This window comes from Rousettus aegyptiacus, unplaced genomic scaffold (genome assembly GCF_014176215.1).
Source record: "Rousettus aegyptiacus isolate mRouAeg1 unplaced genomic scaffold, mRouAeg1.p scaffold_m13_p_18, whole genome shotgun sequence".
Lineage (NCBI taxonomy): Eukaryota > Metazoa > Chordata > Mammalia > Chiroptera > Pteropodidae > Rousettus > Rousettus aegyptiacus.
In genome coordinates this window covers 14,631,475-14,651,151 of record NW_023416293.1, presented here as the reverse complement: position 1 = coordinate 14,651,151, position 19,677 = coordinate 14,631,475, and the positions used below count along the sequence as shown (strand labels likewise).

The 19,677-nt window shown below is 64.7% G+C and overlaps 1 protein-coding gene across 8 annotated transcripts in view; it reads right to left on the bottom strand.

Annotated features, from left to right (window-relative positions):
- Positions 1-19,677, bottom strand: part of NAV1 (neuron navigator 1) — a 144,293-nt gene that overhangs the window by 51,240 nt on the left and 73,376 nt on the right. For all 8 annotated transcript variants that reach the window (XM_036235507.1, XM_036235508.1, XM_036235509.1 and 5 more), the window contains 2 exons: positions 12,135-12,237; positions 9,402-9,749 (listed from right to left, as the gene is read on the bottom strand). In XM_036235507.1, the coding sequence (XP_036091400.1) occupies positions 9,402-9,749; positions 12,135-12,237 (451 nt within the window). The remainder of the gene's footprint in view (positions 1-9,401; positions 9,750-12,134; positions 12,238-19,677) is intronic.

Sequence of the window (19,677 nt, the reverse complement as noted above, 5' to 3'; positions counted from 1 at the left end):
GCAGACTAATCTGAATGAGGCGGTTCAGCCAGATTCCAGCCAGGGGTGATTCCCTGCTGAGCCCCCTGCTTCGGATCAGCAATTCATTTCCAGCAGCGACAGGAAGAGAGCCTGCAGGGGGCAAGAGAGTCTGCAGGGGGCTCTGGCTCCCCCGATGACCAGTCTCAAAGGTCAATGGGTGGTTAGAGTGAGGCAAGAAAAAGAGAAAGACTCGCCAGAGGCGCCACGTGGTCCGGGCTCCAGTGTCGCTTGCCTGGGAGCTGACCACACGCCCGGTTTCCTGGTGGGAGTCTTGAGAAGACCAGGGCCCGCGACCTGCCTTCGCATCCTCATTCCCATCAATTTGGAGGCCTTCGCTCCCTGAGGTGGGGACGCCTCTGCCCCTCCCCAAGTCCTGGCCGATCAGAGACGCTCCCTTTGGGACGAGTGGGGGAAAACTGGGCGCAGAGACCCCACCACGACACCGTGGCCAGGCCGAGCCGGCAGCGTCTCGGCGGAGGCTGGACAAAGCGCTTCGCCGTGGACGGAGGGGCGATGAGAAAGAGGGTTTCACCGGAACGCGGGGCAGTCGTCCCGGCGGTCACTGCAGCCAGACCCTCTGCTCTCCGCGGGGCTGACCGCCCCATCTGTGACCCCAGCCTGTGCGCTGACCCTGCGGAGGCCCAGGGAAGCCTCTGCCGGACCGGGATGGAAACCGGCCTCTGGGCAGCACTGTCGCGGCCACGGCCCTTGCCAAGCGGCCTGGCGCTCTGAGGGGGGCAGGCGCCACTCGTCTCTGCCTCATGGTCCCGAACCGCCTCGCCCGCGGCATTGTCCGTTGGCCCGTTTGCCGCTCTCGTTTGTGCGTGAGAGCAAGGACGACGCCCGTTTTCCTCCCCTGCTGTGTCCCCAGAGGCCGGGTCCAGTGGTTCCTCTACAATTGCTTATTGACTCTATTTATTAATCGGTGTCACGAGAGAGGTGTCAGTGCAGCACTAAGAGGCTAAGTGGCTTATCCGAGGTCACGCGGGCAGCGAGGGGCATACCAAGAATTAAACCCAGGTCAGCTGGACTCCAGAATGTTCCACTGACTGTCGACCTGGCTCCCAAGGACCAGGAGCTACGTGCGGGGACCGGTGGAGACCCGCGTGAGTGGCTCCCGCCTGCGGATTTCGGGGCGCCTGTGCAGAGCCGGGTGGGTGGGACCTCCCGCCGCAGCCTCCTGCAAAAGGCTCCTCACTCTGGATAAATCCAGAAAACGGGTCACGTGTGTGAGTTCGCGCCGCACGGGCACGGGCAGCTGGCCATCCCCGGGCCCCTCTGCCCAGGCTTATGGCTCATAAAGGGACAGAGACAGCAGGTGATGAGCTCTGTCCCTCCTTGTCCAGTGACACCGGGCAGAATGTCAGCAGTCCTGGGCACCCCGCCACCCGAGTCTGTCCACGTGGCCGTGCCCTGCCTGAGCTGGCCCTGTCACCAAACCCGCGGGGGCCGCGACAGAAGCCAGACATCGGACGACGGGACGGTGAGACGGAGGCAGGTGACAGTGGCAGCGGGGCCGGGAAAGGAGCGGGACGAGGGTCAGCGGTGAGGGAGGGGGGCTGGACACGGGGTCAGAGCCTCGTCTCCAGGCCGGACACGATCCGCGAGGAGGAGGGTTGGGGCACAGGACAGACCGCGTCAGCACAAACCGGCAGGCTGCCGAGACATGCCCGCCCTGTTCCGAGTCGGGCCCCAGGCTGGACGCGGGGTCGCCCACCTCCCCTGGAGGAGCCCGTCCACCTCTCCGCCTGTCCGGAGGCCGTACGCCCCCTGCGCACCGCAGGCCTGCCCCGTGCCCCCCGCCAGCGGGCCCAGCGCACGCAGCCTCTCTGGGCCCAGCTGCCTCTCTGTGGGTCTGGAAGGCTCTGGCGCAGTGTCTGCCCGCCTCTCAGCCCTCCTCGCAAGCACACCACGGACGCACTGGCTCTGTCCGCGGCACAGGCCCGGACGACAGCCTCTCCTGCCCCGTCCCTCCGTGACCCCGGCTGCCTATTCAGTGCGTGGAGATCTGTCCCTTGGGTGGCTTCGTGCTTTGCATCTTTCTGGGCCTGACTCTTTCTGCCTGTTTTTCAAATCCAGACCTTTATGCATCTGCGCCTGATTGTCCCATCACTGTGTAGATCTGGGCACGAATGACTCCATCCACCAGCCCCTTTGGGGCACCCCAGGCACTGTTCGTGGGCGAGCGTCCCGCTAGGTCTGCTGGCTTGTCTTCAGCTGCAGTGAAGGGTCTTTTGCTGCCTGGCCAGAGACATCTGGTAGGCTGGTGGCCCGGGCTGGCCCTTCACGCTCCTTCTGGGACAGCTTGGCCTTCAGCAGAGACAACGAAGTCTTGTATTCCGGGGCTGGGCTGCGTCTGCGCCCCGGTCCTGAGCTCCTGGCTGCAGCTACTTGTGGCTCTCCTGAGCAAGCCCCTATCCTGGGAGATGGGGAGGACACTTAGGGACATTTCTGGAGGCGCTTCCAGCAACGATTCCTTGGTCAGTCACCAGCACGGCCTTGCGCTCTATGCCGCTGGTGTTGGGATGTCGGGAGAAGACGGGTCTCTGTCCTTGGAAGCTCCAACTCCAGGTGGAAGGCACGTGGCCGTGGATCCAGACGTGCGCCCAGGCTCGTGGTCACGGCCGAGCAGGGGGAGGAGGCGCCGAGGTGCACAGCGAGGCTGTGGGCGTCAGAGGCGGGGCCCTGCCCGGAGGCCGCCAGTTTTGAGCCGGGTTTCAGCTACGTGATCCTGGCAAGCCAGTCAAGCTGGGTTGCAATACCTCATTTGCAAATTGGGGGGAAGAATACCTAATTCGCAGTGTTTAAGACCACGGAAGACGACGGTGCATCGGCGTGTGGTCTGCCACGCATCCTATGCGATGGTTAGAGAACCACGAAAGCATAAGTTACTACCCAGTCGACGGCAATCACGCTGCCAGGGGGTGTTGGGGGAAGGCTTCCTGGGGGAAGGCTTCCTGGAGGAAGGGGATTTAGCCCAGGCGAGCGGGCACCTGGGCGCCCAGCCAGGCGGGAGGCTCCGGTCTGCAGACGGCCTTCGGGACCTGCACAGCTTTGCTTTCCAGAGCAGGGAGGTGGCAGGTACGAGCGCCTGCTCCACACCTGCAGCACCGGCGGGACGTGTCCCACCACGTCCTGACCACAGTGCCGGTCTCGGGCTACCATCTCCCCGCACAGGGACCCCGGCCCGCCACAGCCCCGGCTCGTGCGCCTTCTGGACCATCAGCCGCTTCTCACAGAGGGAAGGTTTGTGGGAAAGGGAGGAGGCTGACGACTAAGGAGGAGAGATGGGCGGACAGGCAGGCGGGCAGACCGGCGGGAAGAGCCCAGCCCGCCCGACAGCCTCCTCAAGCCCTTCTCCACCCCGACTGTCACCCGCATCGCCCCGTCATCAAGCTCAGTGAAGACCCAGCCCTCAATTGCAGGTTGCTAGGACACACCAGAGGCGGGGCCACCACGGAGCCTGCATCGGTTGCCATGGCAGCTAGCTCCATCCAGCCGCCCCTCTGGAATACCTGGCGTACTCCCCGCTCCGCCAACCCTGTTGGATCTGAACCGGCACCGGCACCGGCACCACGATGCCGACTAACCCCGTCGGACGGGACGAGCCACCGCTGTTCCGGGTGCAGAATTTAGGGCTGTTTCGGGAGCCGCGGGCTCTCTGAAGCCACACGCTCCGTCCCTTCCTTCCTCCCCACCTTCCCTCTCTATAAGCGATGCCATTGGTGTCTCGCCTGTGTCCCCTCTGCGGCCGCTGTCCCCCGGGTGCCAACAGAGCACTCCTGCGGGCACCCGTGACCCTCGGCCTGGGGCGCGTCTCAGCCTACGGGCAGCGGGCTGGAAAAGCAGGACGCGTGGGCGCTGGGGGGCGAGTGCCCACACCTCCGTGCCCAGGGCCTCCACGCAATGCCCCCAACGCCCCTGAGCCCCAGCCGTGCGGGCAGTCGCCCCCGCATGAGGACCCCGCGCTGGCGCCCCTGCTCCACCCGACTCGCCTCCTCGCTGCCCGCCGCGCTTTCTGCTGTCTCCTCCCGAATAAACCACGCGCACGCACACCTCCACCTCGGGGTCCCTTCTGGGGGACCCCAGCCCATCACACTCTCCAAACACAGCGACACATCTGGACGAGGGGCAGAGCCCGGTCACGACGGGGAAAAGGCCGCGTCCCGGGCAGTCCCGTGTGTGACCAGCTCAGCTGCACTGCCCAGCCCAGGCCGGGGCCAGGCTTCCCACGTCACTGCTTCTGCCAGGACCCGGGAGGCGTCCTCCTCCTAGATCTACGTGACTTGAGGGCACAAACTGCCTCCTTCCCGAGCCTGGACACAGGGCCCTCCCCAAGGTGACCGCCACCGCCCTCTGCCCCCAGCCCTGTGCCCCACGGGCCAGAGCCGGCTTGGCCCACGCCTGCTGGACAGCAGGCCTGAAGAGCCGCCTCAGAGCTGTGGCGAAGGCAGAGGAAGGCTCTCCTCCCAGCCGTTCGAGCTCCGAGGCTTCGCTCCTCCTCGGACACACCGACACACCCCGTGCCCCGGCGGGCATTCCTGCGGCCGAAGGTGGCCGGGCTTCTTGGGGTCAGACGGCAGCCAAACTGGACAGCAGCGGCCGAGGCTCCTTCTCGGGGGTGGGGGTAGGAAGGAGGCGCAGCCGCCCAGCGAGGCTGGGAGTGTCTCTTTAAGGCTTGGGCTCACTGCCTCTCGGGCCACAGAGCCAGCCTGGGAGAAGGCAGGGCCTCCAGTTTATTTTGACATTTTTCAATGTCAGAGCCCTTCAGAGCCAAGGCGGAAATGAGCCCCATCTGCTGCTGGGTCCCCAAGCACAGTTCAAGAGGACGGGCCGGGGGCGGGGGCGGCCAGGAGGGAACAGAAAGCTGGAACCTCAGCCCCACGCGGAGCAGAGAACCACCTGAGGACACCCAGGGCACGGCAGCCGGTGGCCAAGAACCCCGCTGTCCCCTCGCACACAGCCTCAGAGCCTTCTCAAGGTGGGAGGTGGCTGCTGGCTCTTTCTCAGGGTCCGTGGCCCGTGGCCAGGTCGCTGGACGCAGTCCCGCCGGAGCTGGTGCCAACCCCACTCCCCGAAGTGTGAGTGGCGCCCCCTGCAGGTGTGAGACGGGCAGCACTGTGGCCATTGCCCCCAAAGCTCTGGTGCTGCTCACTGTACCGTGGAACGGAGCCTCGGAGCCTCGGAGAGGCAACCCCGGCTAGAGTGGGGAGGGCACGAGGCAGGCCACCCGACCTCCTTCCCCTCCGGGCGCCCGGGCCCTGCGCCTGGTGCGTCCATCTCTGTGGGGCCTCCCTTCCCCCCTCCCGCTGCGACCTGGGTGTTGGGGCAGGGAGACAGATGGCCGCGGCCGACCTTATCTTCTTATTAGATTAAATTCCAGACCTTCCTATTTTTAGAAAAACGAATTCCTTTTCTCTTTTCAGGAGGTAAAAACATCCAAGCTGTCATCTAGGACAGTCAGCAGCCAACGCCAAGTTGCCCACAATGTCGTGATGTGGTTATAACCCTAGTGGGACTAGCGCCAGGCAGTCATCCGTGTGGTGCCAAATCTCAAGAGGACCATTGACAATTTGAGAGCTTCCAGAGGAGGGTGACTGGGACGCACACGAAAAGAAAGTACTGAGCTACGGCGAAGACTTTTTTCCTGGGGCGGGGAGGGCGGGCGAGAACACATCGCGAAGAACAGGTTGAAACGGCTGAACAGGGCTTCACGCTTATGCCATTGCCCCCCAGGTGACAAAATTATTTAAATCAATCGGCAGGAGTTATAGGGAAGCGGGTTTCCGGTGATCACTTAGAAACTTTCTTACAGTTTTATTCTATTCAAGACGCGGTAGGCTCCCCGTCGCTGTGCGAATGCCAGACCCGGCCGAGACCGGCCACCCGCGATGCCGCAGTGAAGATTCTCGTACGTGACGGGAAGACGGGCCAGGCACTGAGCAGCCGGAGAGAGACGCGGCTTCCCGCGGCCACGTCTGGGGAAGGCTGAGGCCGAGATGAGACTTGGGCCCCGTGTTTTTAAATGAAGCCCCGTCAGCTATAAAACTCGTGGACGCAGACAGGGGAGCGGGCTCGTGCGCTCGCACCTGGCAATGGCTTCTCACCTGTGATACCGCAGCGCGGGCCACAGAAGAAACGACAGGTAAACCGGACTTCGTCAAAACGAGAAACTTCTGAGCATCGAAGGGCACTGTCAACAGCATGAGCGGCAATCCACAGAGTGGGAGGAAGCGCTCGCGAATCCTGTATCCGATCGGGGATTAACATCCAGGATGTATCAAGAACACCCACAACTCAGCGAACAACAGAACCACCACCCGATTCAAAAGCGGGCCAACGGCCTGAACAGACGTTTCTCGGAAGAAGGTCAATGTGAGTAACCAATAGACACGAGAAGATGCTCAGCACTACTAGTCGTGGGGCGATGAGAGACCGTCTCGCACCCGTCGGGCCACTAAAGAAAAAGGAAATAACCGTCGGCAGGAAACTGGAGCCCCGGTGACTAGGGACGTGCAACGGTGCCGGCGCCGTGGGAAGCGGCGGTTCCTCCGAAAATTAAAAACGGAACCGCCGTACGTACGATCCCGCACCTCCGCCTCCAGGTGCAGACCCGAGGGAAGTGAGACCGGGGGCTCGAACGGACATCTGCACGCCCGTGCTCACGGCAGGCTCCTTCACGACAGCCGCGCGGTGGCAACGGGCCATCGGCGGAGAGGCGGGCAAGCGCAGGGCGATCCGTCCACACACGGAGTGTGACTCAGCCGTGCAAAGGAAGGACGTCCTGACGCTTGCCATGACATGAACAGACCTGGGAGACGTTCTGCCGAGCGAAAAGAGCCAGTCACACAAAGACAAATACCGCGTGATTCCTCGGAGTCGTCAGACTCAGAGAGGCAGGAAGCAGACGGCCAGCCAGGGCTGGGGGAGGGGTTGTGGGACGCGGGGAGTCGGTTCGGGAAGATTCCAGAGCTTTGAGCACGGGTGGTGGTGACGGCTGCACAACAGCGTGAACGCACTTAATGCCACCGAACCATACGCCGAAACACGGTCGACGTGTGAACCGCATGTAAAAAAGCATTTTACCACAATCGTAGTTATATGTATGTATTTTTAAAAGCTATGTGATTATTTCGGTGGCAGCAGCGGTCACCTTTCTCACTGTAGTCTAGAATTTTCCCTCCTGAGAGCTCGCTCAGGGTGGCAGCCCAGGAGAGGGCCTGCTACGCGGACGGAGTGGGGACAGCCGCCATGGACTGAGCCTGGCTCGGGAAGAGCGTCCGGGTCAGATAACCGAGAGCGCTGAGAAAGCCTCGGCATCACACCATGCGTTATGGCCCGCTTGGTAGCGCACGGCCGACCCTGGCGCCCGTGGGGAGAGCAGGGCCCAGTGACCAGCCGGCCCTGTCCTGCCGGCTCCATGCCAGACACTCCGGGAAGGCAGGACGGTCAATGGGCAGACGGTGGACGAGTGTCACCTGTGGGGGGAAGGGACGCACCGCAGGCCCGCCCCTTCATGAACGGCGAAAACAACTCTCTCAGGAATCGGACATTTTCTAGAGTAAAAGACGTGACTAGAAAGCACAGAGGGGCCAGGAGGGCCGAGAAGAGGCCGGGCGGCGGTGTGGGCGGCGGTGCCGTGGGCGGCGGTGCTGCGGGCGGCGGTGCTGCGGGCGGCACGTCCCCGTCGGGATGGGCTGGAGCCCTCGATGCCCGGCTCGTATGACGTGGCGATGCATGCGACTGCCCTCGGCCTGCTGTCCTCAGCACAGCGTGGTGGTGTGATCACAGTCCCCGCAGGGATGCTGGCAGCGGAGACACCGTGACAGCGTGCCGAGTTCCTGCTAATGGCAGGCTGACCGTACGAATGCATCCGAAGTTATCTCGGAGCCACAGGCTGTTAATAAGCGGGGTCCCTGGCATGGACCACACCAGGCCAGCACTGTGTCCCCCTGTGAGCTCCACACTTCCCGGGGGCTACAGCTGGGGCCTACAGAGGGGGGGCTCCGGCCTATGCCAACCCAGAGAACCCCACCTTCTCTCCTGACGCAGGAGCACGCGCTCCGTCCCGAGGGGCGTGGAGGGCACCTTTCCTGCCTCTCCGCCCAGCAGCCTGGCCCCCGGCCCCTCCCCCCAGTCTACGCACCCAGGATCAGCACTGTTACGACACACTGTCGGGCGCCTTCCAACACGTGGGCGGGCGGGGGGCAGCCAGAGTCTCTAGCCCACCGCGCCTGGGAGCTCATGGAGGTTGGGGACCAGCCACTGCCTCCAGAAGGAGCTCCCCGGGCAGAGGCTGGACAGACTCCTGGGCTGCCCTCCGCCCGGCCCGGCCTCTGAGCACAGGAGGAGCGGGCCGGCTGCTCTCGGGCCCTGGCCAGGCCGGGTCCCCCGGGCTCCCGGGAGGTAAACAGCCTGGCTCACACGTCAGCTGTTCTCCTCCACAGCAGCCCCGGCAGCTGGACGGGCCCTGCAGCCCCGCCCGCTCGTCCCAGGGTGGGAGCAGTGGGTGGCCCTGCTCCGTCCTTCCCGGACGGGCTATCCTCCATCTCTCCAAGTTCAAGATCCTTCCCGGGGAGGGGAGGTCCCTGCCGGGGGTGGGGGACGGGGGCTGCTGCCTGTGTGGCCCTGTGGAGAGTCCTGGCAACCTGAGGACAGCAGAAGGACAGTCAGCTGAGAAGCTTCCAGAACCAGCGGCTCACAACAGCTGGCCAGGCCTCCTTAAGCCTCCAGTACTTCCTTCCACCATCCCTTCCCCACTGCAAGACTGTCACCTGTGTCCAAGCTGCTCCTCAAACCCAAACCTGTCAACTGGGCGGAAAAAGACAAGGAAATGAGGTTCCTGTGGGGTGAGGACAGGGAGGAGGGGGGGGGCTAGGTCGGGCAGGGCCTCGGGGCGTGCTCCTGGCAGGGGGTCCACGGAAGGAGGCAGCCGACACTGAGGGCCCACGCTTGCACTTTGTCCCCTTAGCGGCCCTCAACACGGGTAGATTCTCGGCCCCAACTCCTTGCAAACAGGGAAGCAGACCGAGGCCCGCGGTTAGCGAGCGCTGGGACCAACGCGACTTCCCAAGGCCCTTCGTACCAGCCTTTTGCACCTCAAGGACCAGAGGTGGAGCACATGGCACAGAACGACAACCACGCGGGCCAATGAGAGGCGGCTCCGCCCACCACAGCCAAGTCTGGAAGGGCCACGCCCACTCCAGGGTGGCCACGCCCACTCCAGGGCCACCACGCCCAGAACACAGGGGCCTTGTCACAGCGCCGCACACCTGACCCCTGCCGCAGGCTGCGCCTCACTTTCCAGGGATCCCATCCCGCTGGTGCGTCTCCGCGGCCCCCAGCCCCGTCCCCAGCCGCGCAGGGCCCCCCGTGCTCACCCGGTGGTGATGTCGTCGTCCTCCGTCACGGTCTTGCCCATGAGGTCGCTGTCGCTCATGTAGCCGGACTTGAGGTCCGCGTCGTCGGCGTCCAGGCGCGAGCTGTGGCCGAGCTTGCTGGGGCTGCGCATGGGCACGGTGTGCGCGTAGTGGGCGCGCTCGCCCGGCACGTACCAGGCGGGCGGCCCCTCCGGGCGGCAGCCCCCGCCCACCGATGGCGCGTCGCCCGCCTGCAGCCTGGGGCTGGCCTGCCCGTAGCGCCAGGACAGAGGCGACGAGCGGTTGGAGAGGCTGGACATGCTGCGAGGGTTGGCGTCGTCGCTGTCATAGCAGGTCGTCTCCAGGGAGCTGGCGGGAGCAGAGGGCGTTGGTTTGCTCTTGCACAGCGCTGGGCCCCGCCCCTCGGGCTGCACCCCAGCACCGCCTCCCCCCTGGCCACGGCCACCTCGCGGTGCGCAGGCAGCGCTCGGAGGGCCAGAAGGGGCCAGTGAGGCCTCCCGGGGAGTGGGATAGATGGGTCGCCTGGACATAGAAGGCCAGGCTGTCACTGGTCACCTTTCTGTTAATGATCACAAGGCTAGTGGGTCCCTGGCCCAGAGACCGCGAGGTCTGGAGCAGGGGACAGAGCAGGCCGGAAAGCTCTGGGATCCCGGGGCGGCGGCAGGGGGAGACCCTCACGGAGAATGGAGGCAGCCTGACCGGACGGGGGGCGGGATGTCCCAGAGTCCAACCCTGGCCAGGCCAAGGACGCAGGCCCGGGATAGCGCCAGACGGCCTGAGCCTGGGGACAGGCCGGTCAGAGCTGCAGGATCCGGTCCACGAGGGCTCGGTGTGGGCCGCGCCGAGCGTGGATCCCACGGCTCCAGCCCCACCTGCCTCTGCCCCAAACCTGTGCCTGCCATTCCCCCCCAAACCGTCTCCAGCAGCCCGAGCAGTGGGCGCGGGCGCCAGCCCTGCACGCGGCCCTCGCTCTCGCCTCTCGCTGGGGAGCGTTTTGGACTGGGGCGGGCGGCGGGCTGGGGCAGAGGGAGAGAGGGTTTCATTTCCTCACCCGCCGAGCCCCCAACCCAGATGCCCTCTGTGGCAGGGAACGAGCCAGGGGACATGAGGAAGCAGGACAGAGACAGACATTCCGGAAGGAACCGAATCTAGAGCCGGCCGTATGCCCCGGGCCGGGGAGACCTGGACAGCAGGCCCCGCCAGCACGAAGCCATCGACGTTGGGGACGGGACAACACAGACCAGGGCAGAGAGCGGGGGCGGGGCCCTGGGTCCCCACAAGCGGAAAAGCAGCGTCAGGACTCGGTTTCTGCCCCAGAAAGGGAGACGAAGCCCAAGGCCTCGGGTGCCCGCCCCCCACCCCCGCCCCGTCAGCTACAGCTGACAGCGCCCGCCTGGCGTCCAAGGTCCTGTGGAACCCGGAGGGCTGGCTGCTCCGTCAGTGGCCCCAGGGGGCTGGAGCGGCCTCCTCTGCCCCTCCCTGCGGGTGAGTCACCCCGGGCGTGACCCTCTCCGCAGTGAAGTGCCTTCTGCCTTCTTTGGCAGGGCCTGGGGTTCCAGATTTTGTCTCCTGAGTCTCTAAAACAGTGAGCCAAACTGAGCCAGGGCCCTGGGTGGAGGGTGGAGGCAGAGGACCGGGCCGAGTCCCAGGGCCTCCCGGAGTCCCCGTTCTCGGGGGGATTTGTTCTCGGGCCTCCTAGGGTCACACCCTTTCCGACGTCAGGGTCCTGCTGCCCTGGGCAGAGGGGACCCAGAGAGTAGGGGCTTTGACGACCACCAGAGTATTCTGGATGTCCAGGAGCAAAGGGCTGAGTGTCCCAGGGGAGGACGGGGGGCTGCGGGGTGCCGTGTGGAGGGAGGGGTGGCCGAGGGGACGAGCCGGCTCCCTGCCGCCGGAGGCATGTAAATCCAGGCTGGGCGCCGCTTGGCCGCCCAGTGGGCTAAGAGGAGCCCCTCTCCAACTGTCCCTGTGTCCTGCCTCTGCTTGTTTTCCGCCCCCAGGACATGGGGAGGGACGGTCCCGTCCAGCTGGAGCGGCCGCGGTCCCTGTGTGAGCCTCCCCGCTCCACGCCCTCACGGTTTCCCAATCCTGGCTCCCCCTGCCCCCCAGTGCAGCCCGCCCTCCGTCTCCGGGAGCTCGGCGTGAGCTCATCTGGGAGCCGTGGGGAACCTGTGAGTCACAGAGGCTTGGCCAGGACGCCCAGCAGCAGAGGGGCAGCGGGAGGCTGCGAGGTCCCTCCAAGGGGTGGGGGTGCACCCACGGCATACAGACTGGGTGACACAGCGTGGCCCCCCTGAGCTCTCAGGCTGAAGAGGCCAGAGGGGACCTCGCTGCAGAGAGTGAGACGCCCCTGGGTGTCGGGAGGGTGCCACCCGGGGCTCCCAGGATGAAGAAGACTTTGGAACCGGGAGAAGAAAGCATTCAGTGACCCTGTGGCAGACGAGGGGAGGACCCTTGGGAGGGAAAGGGCCTCGAAGGTCACACGCTGGGTCTCGGGCTGGCTCTGAGTCCATCCCCCACTCCAGGGCTTTCCGGCCTTGTTTGCCGCGTGAAATCTAACACCCAGACACAAGCAGACACCGGACGAAAGCCACCTGCTCTTGAGGAGACGGCCGTGTCTCCTCTCCCTGGCCGGCCTCTGTACCCGGGCGGGGTCCGGGGACACCCAGGGCCCTGCGTCCAGCATGGGAGGCACAAGGGGACGGCGGAGGGCACGACTCCTCTGCAGCTTACCTGTGAGTCACCTGGGACCCTCGCAGGCTGGACATGGTCTCCTCCAGGTTCTGCCGAAGGTCCAGGACGTTCTGCACTGTCCTCTTCCTCTGGGACTCGGGGTCTGGGAGGCAAAATGGGACGCGCTGGGTGAGTGAAGAGGACTCACCGCCGGGAGCCTGGGGGCGAGGAGGGGGAGACGGGCCATCCCCCCAGGGGCGGATCCCGGTGCCCCTAGAAGCCCCGGCGCGTGCCCTCGACTGTCTGGTCTCAACCTTGGGAGGGGCCGCAGGCCCAGGGGCTGCCGCCTGTGCTCACCTCCCAGGGCCCCAGTGACCGGCTCCGCTCTGGCCCCATTTTGGGGAGACCCTGCCTCTCACAGCAGAGGTCTGGGGGCGCAGGTTGCCCCGGGTGAGAGCAGCCGGGACCCCGGCACGTGCTGGTTAGTCTGACAACGGGCTCTGAGGGTTCGGGATGCCTGCTGTGCGCAATCGCTGCGGTGTGAACACGGCGGCCACCGCTGCCCTTACGGCGCCGGCACGGTGACCACGGAGTGAGGAAGCCGTGCCGCCAGCGCTTCCCGGGGAGCAGTGCGAGCCAGCTGCGGCCCGTGGCACCCCGGGGACGTGGAGGGGCTGCGTGGGGTCCAGGGGAGCCAGCTCAGGAGGAGCCCCTAGAGGCGCGGTGGCCGGCGGGCGGGTGAGGGGTGCACAGTCATTTTCGGGAGCACGAAGCTCTGGGCAGGGCAGACCCCTGGCCCTGGTGCGGCCACGAGGGAGGAGGCCGTGAGGCCGCAGCCCCACCTCAGAGTCCTAAATGGCGGGCCATTTCGTCCACCCTTGGCCTCCAGGCCGGGCGTGGCTGGGACGAGGCAGCCCAGCCGAGCCGCCCACCGCCTTCCCAGGCGCCCGCGACCCCTGGAGGGCCGAGCGCCTGGCACGAGGAGATGCCGGACACCCCTTGCTCCCCTCACTCCATCAGCGACCTTTGCTGGACACACGCCTTGTGCCAGGGACCATCGCCGGCCCCGAGGACACTGAAGCGCAGTGGGCCTGCCCCCGGCCCTGCTTTCCTCTGACTCTGGGAGGACGGTCACTGCGTGGAGTCGATCCCCAGCGCCTCCTTGGGACACCCTCAGGGAGGGTCAGGGGCCACAGAGAGGACGGCACATCACGGAGCAGGCCCGTGCACGCTGCCCCTCCGGGCCACTCCCCCACCCACGGCGCCAGACCCCTGCGATCCTCTACGAGACCAAGCTGCCCACTCGGCCTGCCCCCCACTCACACGCCCCACAGACTCGGGGGTGCACGGCTTCCTAGCTGCCAAGGGGACACTTCTGAACCCCGTCCAGAGGCATTTTCCCCAAGACGGCCCAGACTGGCGGGCCGGCGGCTGCTGGGACCATCCTGCGGCCGAGGGGAGGCTGGGCAGGGCGGGCAGGGCGCCGGGCGGCGGTGTCCCCTCCAGAACCTTCTAGGCACCTTTTCTGAGAACTAGCTCCACACCCAGCCCCCCGCCCCTGCCCGCCCTGGGGTGGGGACCCAGGCCTCCACGCCGAGGGCACGTGGCCAGCCTCCAGGCCAGGGCCTGAGCTCTGTCCCCGGGGTGACGTCACCTCTGTGGCTGCCACGCCCGTTTATCCTGGCAAGGGTCACCCCGTGCGTTGCTCCGTGGCTTCACGGACGCTCGGCAGGGAACACGGACGTGTTTTTGAAGCTTGCTTCTAAGACGCCTGTGTGGGAACCAGGAGCAGGGGGCCAAGATGTGGGCTTCCGGGCCGGGGCGACGCTTTCTCCGGGTCCGGCAGAGCCGGAGCAGACGGCTCCCGGGGGTGTGCGGCCCCGGCAGGAAGGGGAGCGGGAGCATGCCCGCCCTCTGCACGCGGCACTGCCACGGGTCCCCGCGATATTTATGGGGCGCGGGAGCTCGTCTCCGTCTCTGGATGGGGGGCTGAGACTCGCAGGGACGGGGCAGGGCGCCAAGGCCACGCGCCCAGATGCGGCGCCCGGCAGAGCCGCGTCCTGGGAGATACCCTGCTCCTCCCGGTCTCTCACAGGTCGTCTCTGCACCAGACAGGGACAACATGTCTGTCTCTCCCCAGGTCGCTTCCTTCAAAAGCCCCTGCCCTAGCTGCCTGCCTCACCCCCATGTCATCAGAGTGGGGCACAGCTGCCCCCAGAGCCTCACAGACTTGCCACGAAGTCCCCGTGAGTGACCCCATGCCACCCGGTCACTGAGGAATGGGAAGCTGAGGTCCAGGGAGGGGCGACGAGCTGGAGGTTATGGAGGGGTGTTAAAGCAAGGGCACCTGGCTCCAGGGAGCCTCCCCCAGGGTGCAGGTTTGGGGCATGCAGAGGAGGAGGTAAGGACAGAGCCTGACCTGCTTTCCGCTGCCCGGGACGCTCTGCAGGCCCAGCAGTGCCCTCTGGTGGTCACCGTGGGTATGCCACCCTGCTTCCCAGAGGCTCGGCTCCGGTGGTCTGGTGGGCGGGGCTGCTGAGAAGTCGGGCTGTGCCCAGCACCAGTAGGTGACAGCGCGGTCCTAGGGGTGCAGCGTAGCCCCGGGACGAGGGGACTGACATGCACATAGAGGGAAGTCCTCGGAGGTCGGCGGCTGCAGACCCTCACCCAGGCTGGGCGCACCCGGGCACTCACACCCACCGCAGTTACCCCAAAGCGAACCTGCGTTGTCAGCTCAGAAATAAGAACAAGAGGCATTTGTAAAAGAATTCACCCCACCCCTCACCCTTGCACATTCCTCTCCTCACCCCACCCCACGCCTGATCCCAACCCAAAACCAGGCTTCCCGCCTTTTTCACCGTCGCCCAGGAGGGCCAGACACCGGGCGAAGGCGCCTGAGGCACACAGCACTTTGTGATGACAACAACCTTAAAGCTCATATGTGTATAATGTACGTGTGTTCGTGTGCTTGTGTGTGCGCGCACGCACACTTCTCAGCTAGCAGACAGCAAAAACTCCCACTCCAACCATCACCACAGTGACTGTTGCCAGGACAACAGCGCTGTCCCGCGTGCACTGGGCATCAGCACCGTCAGGTGGCATTTCTGACCGCGCACTGCTGCCCCTCACACAAGACCACGGAGAGCAAACTGTGTGACGCGAGCCTGGGGCTGGGACCCAGGCGAGACAGCCTGCCCGCAGGTGCACGCACGCACAGGTGCGCGCATGCGCAGGTGCAGTAACACCCGGGCGGATGTCCGCCGGCGCTGGGCGCAGCGTGTCTGGCTCCACAGCTGCCCCTCCTGCCACTACGATACAGCACCTCGCGTACAGCTCCGTCCCCTGCTGCGGCCCAGCCAGCACCTCCGCTCTGTGGAGTGTGTGGGGGGCGGGTCCCCTCCTGGGAGGGTTGCTGTGAGGATCAAGGAGCTGGTTCCCATGGTGCCTGCACACAGCAGCTGCTCTACAAATGCCAGTCTTATCCGGCGGCTCAGAGGGGTGGGAGCAGCGGGCACCCCCTAAGCCCTGGCTCTCTCATTGCAGGCGGCTGGTGCGCCCCTGCCTGGCAGGGCTCAGGAGGACCCTACGCTCTTCCCCAGGCCCTCCCTCTGGCTGGAGGACGCCCTCACACTTGGACGTAGGGGGTGGATGAGGTGGCGACAAGCCTGTCCCTCCCCGAGTCATCGGGCCTTACTCTCCTGCACGATACCTCAGTCACACCTTCGCCCGGCCCCTTGCGGCCAGTCTCGGCCCTGGGAGCGCTGGGACACAAACACCATTCTCACGAGAGCCCCTCTCTCCCGCTAATCCCTCGTGCAGCCACTACAGAAGGTCCTTGGGAGTCTGACCACATAGCCACCGGTGTGTGCTGATGAGCGCTTTGTGTCACGGTGAGCACATGTCTCCGGGGAATCCGGGTCCTCCACTCAGGAACATAACCTTCCAAGTACGACCAGAGAGGGCGCCCTCTCTGTGTCACCCCAGAGGCTGCACCAGGTGGGCCGTGTGGGCTCCTGCAGCCAGCGCCCCTGCACAGACCGCTGCCGCCTTGCCCTCGAAGACGGCCCTGCGGTGTGGCCCGTGACCCCACACACGAAGCGCCCTGCCCTGAGGCCCGGCAGAGAGACTTTTCCTAACAACAACCCAGGCCCCTCTGTCCACCCCGCTCCTCCCCATCTGGTAACCCCAGAGAGAACGCTGGTGGGCCCCACGCAAGAGGCCCCCCGCTTCCAGAGCATGCCGACGGGGACCGTTTACTCTGTTACTAATCCTATGATTTCACGTACTCCCCTCTCCACACACGTAAGTCACAATATCGTCAGGGGCGGTTGTCACGGAACCCTGCAGTGTGACCAATCACATGCTTCTAGTTGTTGAGAGCTTCTGCTTCAAGATTTCCACCCTGGCCCGAGAATCTTGACCCCTCTCACCCAGCGAGTGAGCCCAAACCAAACCGACTGCCCAGTGGCCTTACTATTTGCTGCATGGTGACAGATACCTAGAAAGAGCCAGGGCTGAAGAAGCGATGTAGAGCCGCAAGGATGTATGGGCCAGGACGGGACGGCTAGGAGACGGAAGCAAACATGGGGCCAGATAGAGGGATGTGCACGGTCGCTCCCGCCAGGCAGGCGTCTTTCTGGATCACTTACGGTTTCGATTTTTTTTTTTCCTTTCAATTGACATAGAACTGACACACAACATTGTATTGGTTTCGGGTATGCTACATAAGGACTTGGCATTCGTATACATTGTATATACTGTGTATGTTGTATGTGCTACATACGTTGTATCGCCACAGTGTATACACTGTCAAAGTAGACATTGTGTATATCATAAACTATCACAGTATACACTGTATCACCGTAGACATTGTATCCACTGACATTTATATACACTGCAAAACGATCACAGTAAAACCCTCAGGCACGTGTGTCCAATGGGCACTGTGCTGAGTAAGAGGAAGTGTGAGGCAGGGAGTGTGGGAAGGAAGGCAGTTTGGGGCACATGGGCCCTTGTGTAAATTCTGTTCTCTGGCCTCAGTTTCCCCATCTGTAAAATAAGGGTGAAAGGGATCCCAAGGCCCCTAACTGATTTCAACATGCTGGCTCTATAGCTCTGTACTTGACTGAAGCCCATAGAAGCACCTTTTCTGCTACAGTGCATTAGAAACGCGGGGACCAGGGTGTGACCCAGAGATCACACTGCAGCAGGCCGGAATGGGGCCAGGAGTCTGCATCATTGCAAGCCCCCATGTGGGCGATGTGACACAAGGTCACCCTTCGAGAAATCCTGACGTCATGCCATAGGCTGCCAGATTTGGGTGTCCCCCACAAAACCAGGGCGTGGTGTCCTGAGGCCCGGCCGCCGGGCTGTGTCCCGACACCTCAGGCCAGGAGCACTGCCTGGGCACAGACGCAGTCTGCTCACACCTGCGGGCTCCGGAGGAGGCCCGTCCTGTGCAGCCCCACCGGCCTCGGGGCCGACTGCCGGGATGGGCCACGAGGGGGCGCTGCCGGCCCTCAGCCGCCGGGGCTGCAGGGCTGAGAGCTGTCAGGCTTGGGAGCAGCCGCTCAAAGGGCCTTTTTCCCTCAGCATCTGGCTCAGCACGACAGCTTTCCTCCCGGGCTCTCCAGGGCTGGCCTCCTCCCCCACTCTTAGCCTCGGTGCCAGGTTGTACCCTCATCCTTGGTGAACAGCCCAGAGTTTGCACCACCCGCCTTGGGCTCCTGCTCTACTCCTGGAAAGAGGGGGCAGCGCCTGGTTCCAGGGGAGAGCAGGCCAGCACGAGGAAGGCTCGGGGACCCGAGGGCTCCACCTGGCATACAGAGGCTCAGGGCCAGAGTGTCAGAGAGACTGCTGCTGACCCTTATGCCCCACTGCCCTGCACCCAAAATGCCTCTGTGGGCACCGGATTGGGGTGCGAATCTGGGCCGAGGTCTCGCTTCTGCTCATCTGCCACGCGACTGAAGCAAGGCGCCTGACGAGGAGGGAGAGGCTGCCCGCCACCCCGCCAGGCCCACCTGGCCCCTCTGGGGGGCAGCGGCAGCCTCTCTCGATTGTGAGGGGCAGGACGCGAGCCAGGGCTCAGCCGGCAGCGAGTGCGGCCCTGGGAGGGCGGCTCGCAGGGTGAGCACAAATGCGCCAGGGGAAGTGACTTCACGGCCAGTGTTAACATCCAGCGACATCTCCAGGAAGGCCTGGGTCAGGGGCAGTGCCGAGCGCTGTGGGGGGGCCCGGAGAAGGGACCCGGCCTCCAGCCCTGTCTGGGAGGGCTGCTGGTCCGCACTCGCCCCCTCCGTGCCCCGTTTCCCTGGGAACACCGGCTTACAGGACAGAGGGCATCCGCGAGCACACGCGGTCCACCCCCACTGAACGACTCGGACTCTGGCCTCAGCCAGAGACTTGGTCCCCGCCCCGCAACAGGCCCTATCTCTCCTGCCCAGTGGACCTCAGGGCTTGCTGGAAACGTCTCCCTGTGATGCCACCCAGACCCTTCACTTGGCACCTGCTCCAATCAAGTCGCTGTGGCTGGGAGCTGGAAATGGTTGTTATGGCAACAGTTGACATAGCAGAGAACCATCTGCAGGCAAAGTGGGGAGGGGAGGAAACCTGGGGAAGGGCTGTGGGCTGGGCCCAGGGGTGGGTGACCACTGCGTGGGGTGGAGGGGGCATTCTGGTTGTGGAACTAGTAATGTTAGCATCGGCTAATCTCTGTGGCCATGTGCCTGGTGCTAGGCCGGGGCTTTGGCACGTAAGCCCCCTGAACCTTCACGATGGCTCCGGGAGGTGGTCCAGCTGCTGCCCCATCTTGCAGCTGAGAAGGCCGAGGCCTGGAGCAGCTGAGCGAGCTGCCCAAAGCCAGTGACCAGCGGAGGCAGAATTCGAACCCGATGGTCTGACTCTAGAGACGTGGTGTCCCGTGTCGTAGCCACTCATGCAAACGGAGAAGCGTGTGTAAAAATTCAGATGTAATTCACACGCCATAACGTGCACATAATATTTCAAGTGCACAGGTCACTGCTTTTTAGTGCATTTTCCAAGGTGACGCCATCGTCACTGTCCAACTCCAGGGTATTTTTACCGTCCCCAGGAAAAGCCCTGTACCAGCCACTCGACGGGCCCCCGTCCAGCCCCGGCAGCCACCAGGCCACGTCCCGCTCTGCGCATCTCACGCACACGCGGCCACGCGTGGGGGCCTCCCGCGACCCCCGCCCTCCCTCCGCCCCCGGCCCGCGCCCGCCCTTCACTCCCCGACGCGGCGGAATAACGGCCCGCCGTGCGGCCGGCGCATGTGTCCACCCTTCGTCATTCGATGGACATTTGGGCCGTTTCCTCTTTTCGCCTATTTTATGAATTGAGCTGCTACGAACACCCGCAGACGAGTTTTACATGGACATCTGTTTTCATTTCTCTTGGCTCCCCGCCCGGCCGTGCAGCGCCAGGTCACTCGGTGGCTCCGTGTTTCGCGCTTCGAGGGGCCGCCAGACCGCGTCCCGCGGCGGCTGCACCGCGCCGCGCCCCCAGGGCCCGCGAGCGTGGGGCCCTGACCTCTGCGCCTCCTCCCCGGCTCCGGTTCTCTCTGCGTGTTTGGACCTAGGACTCC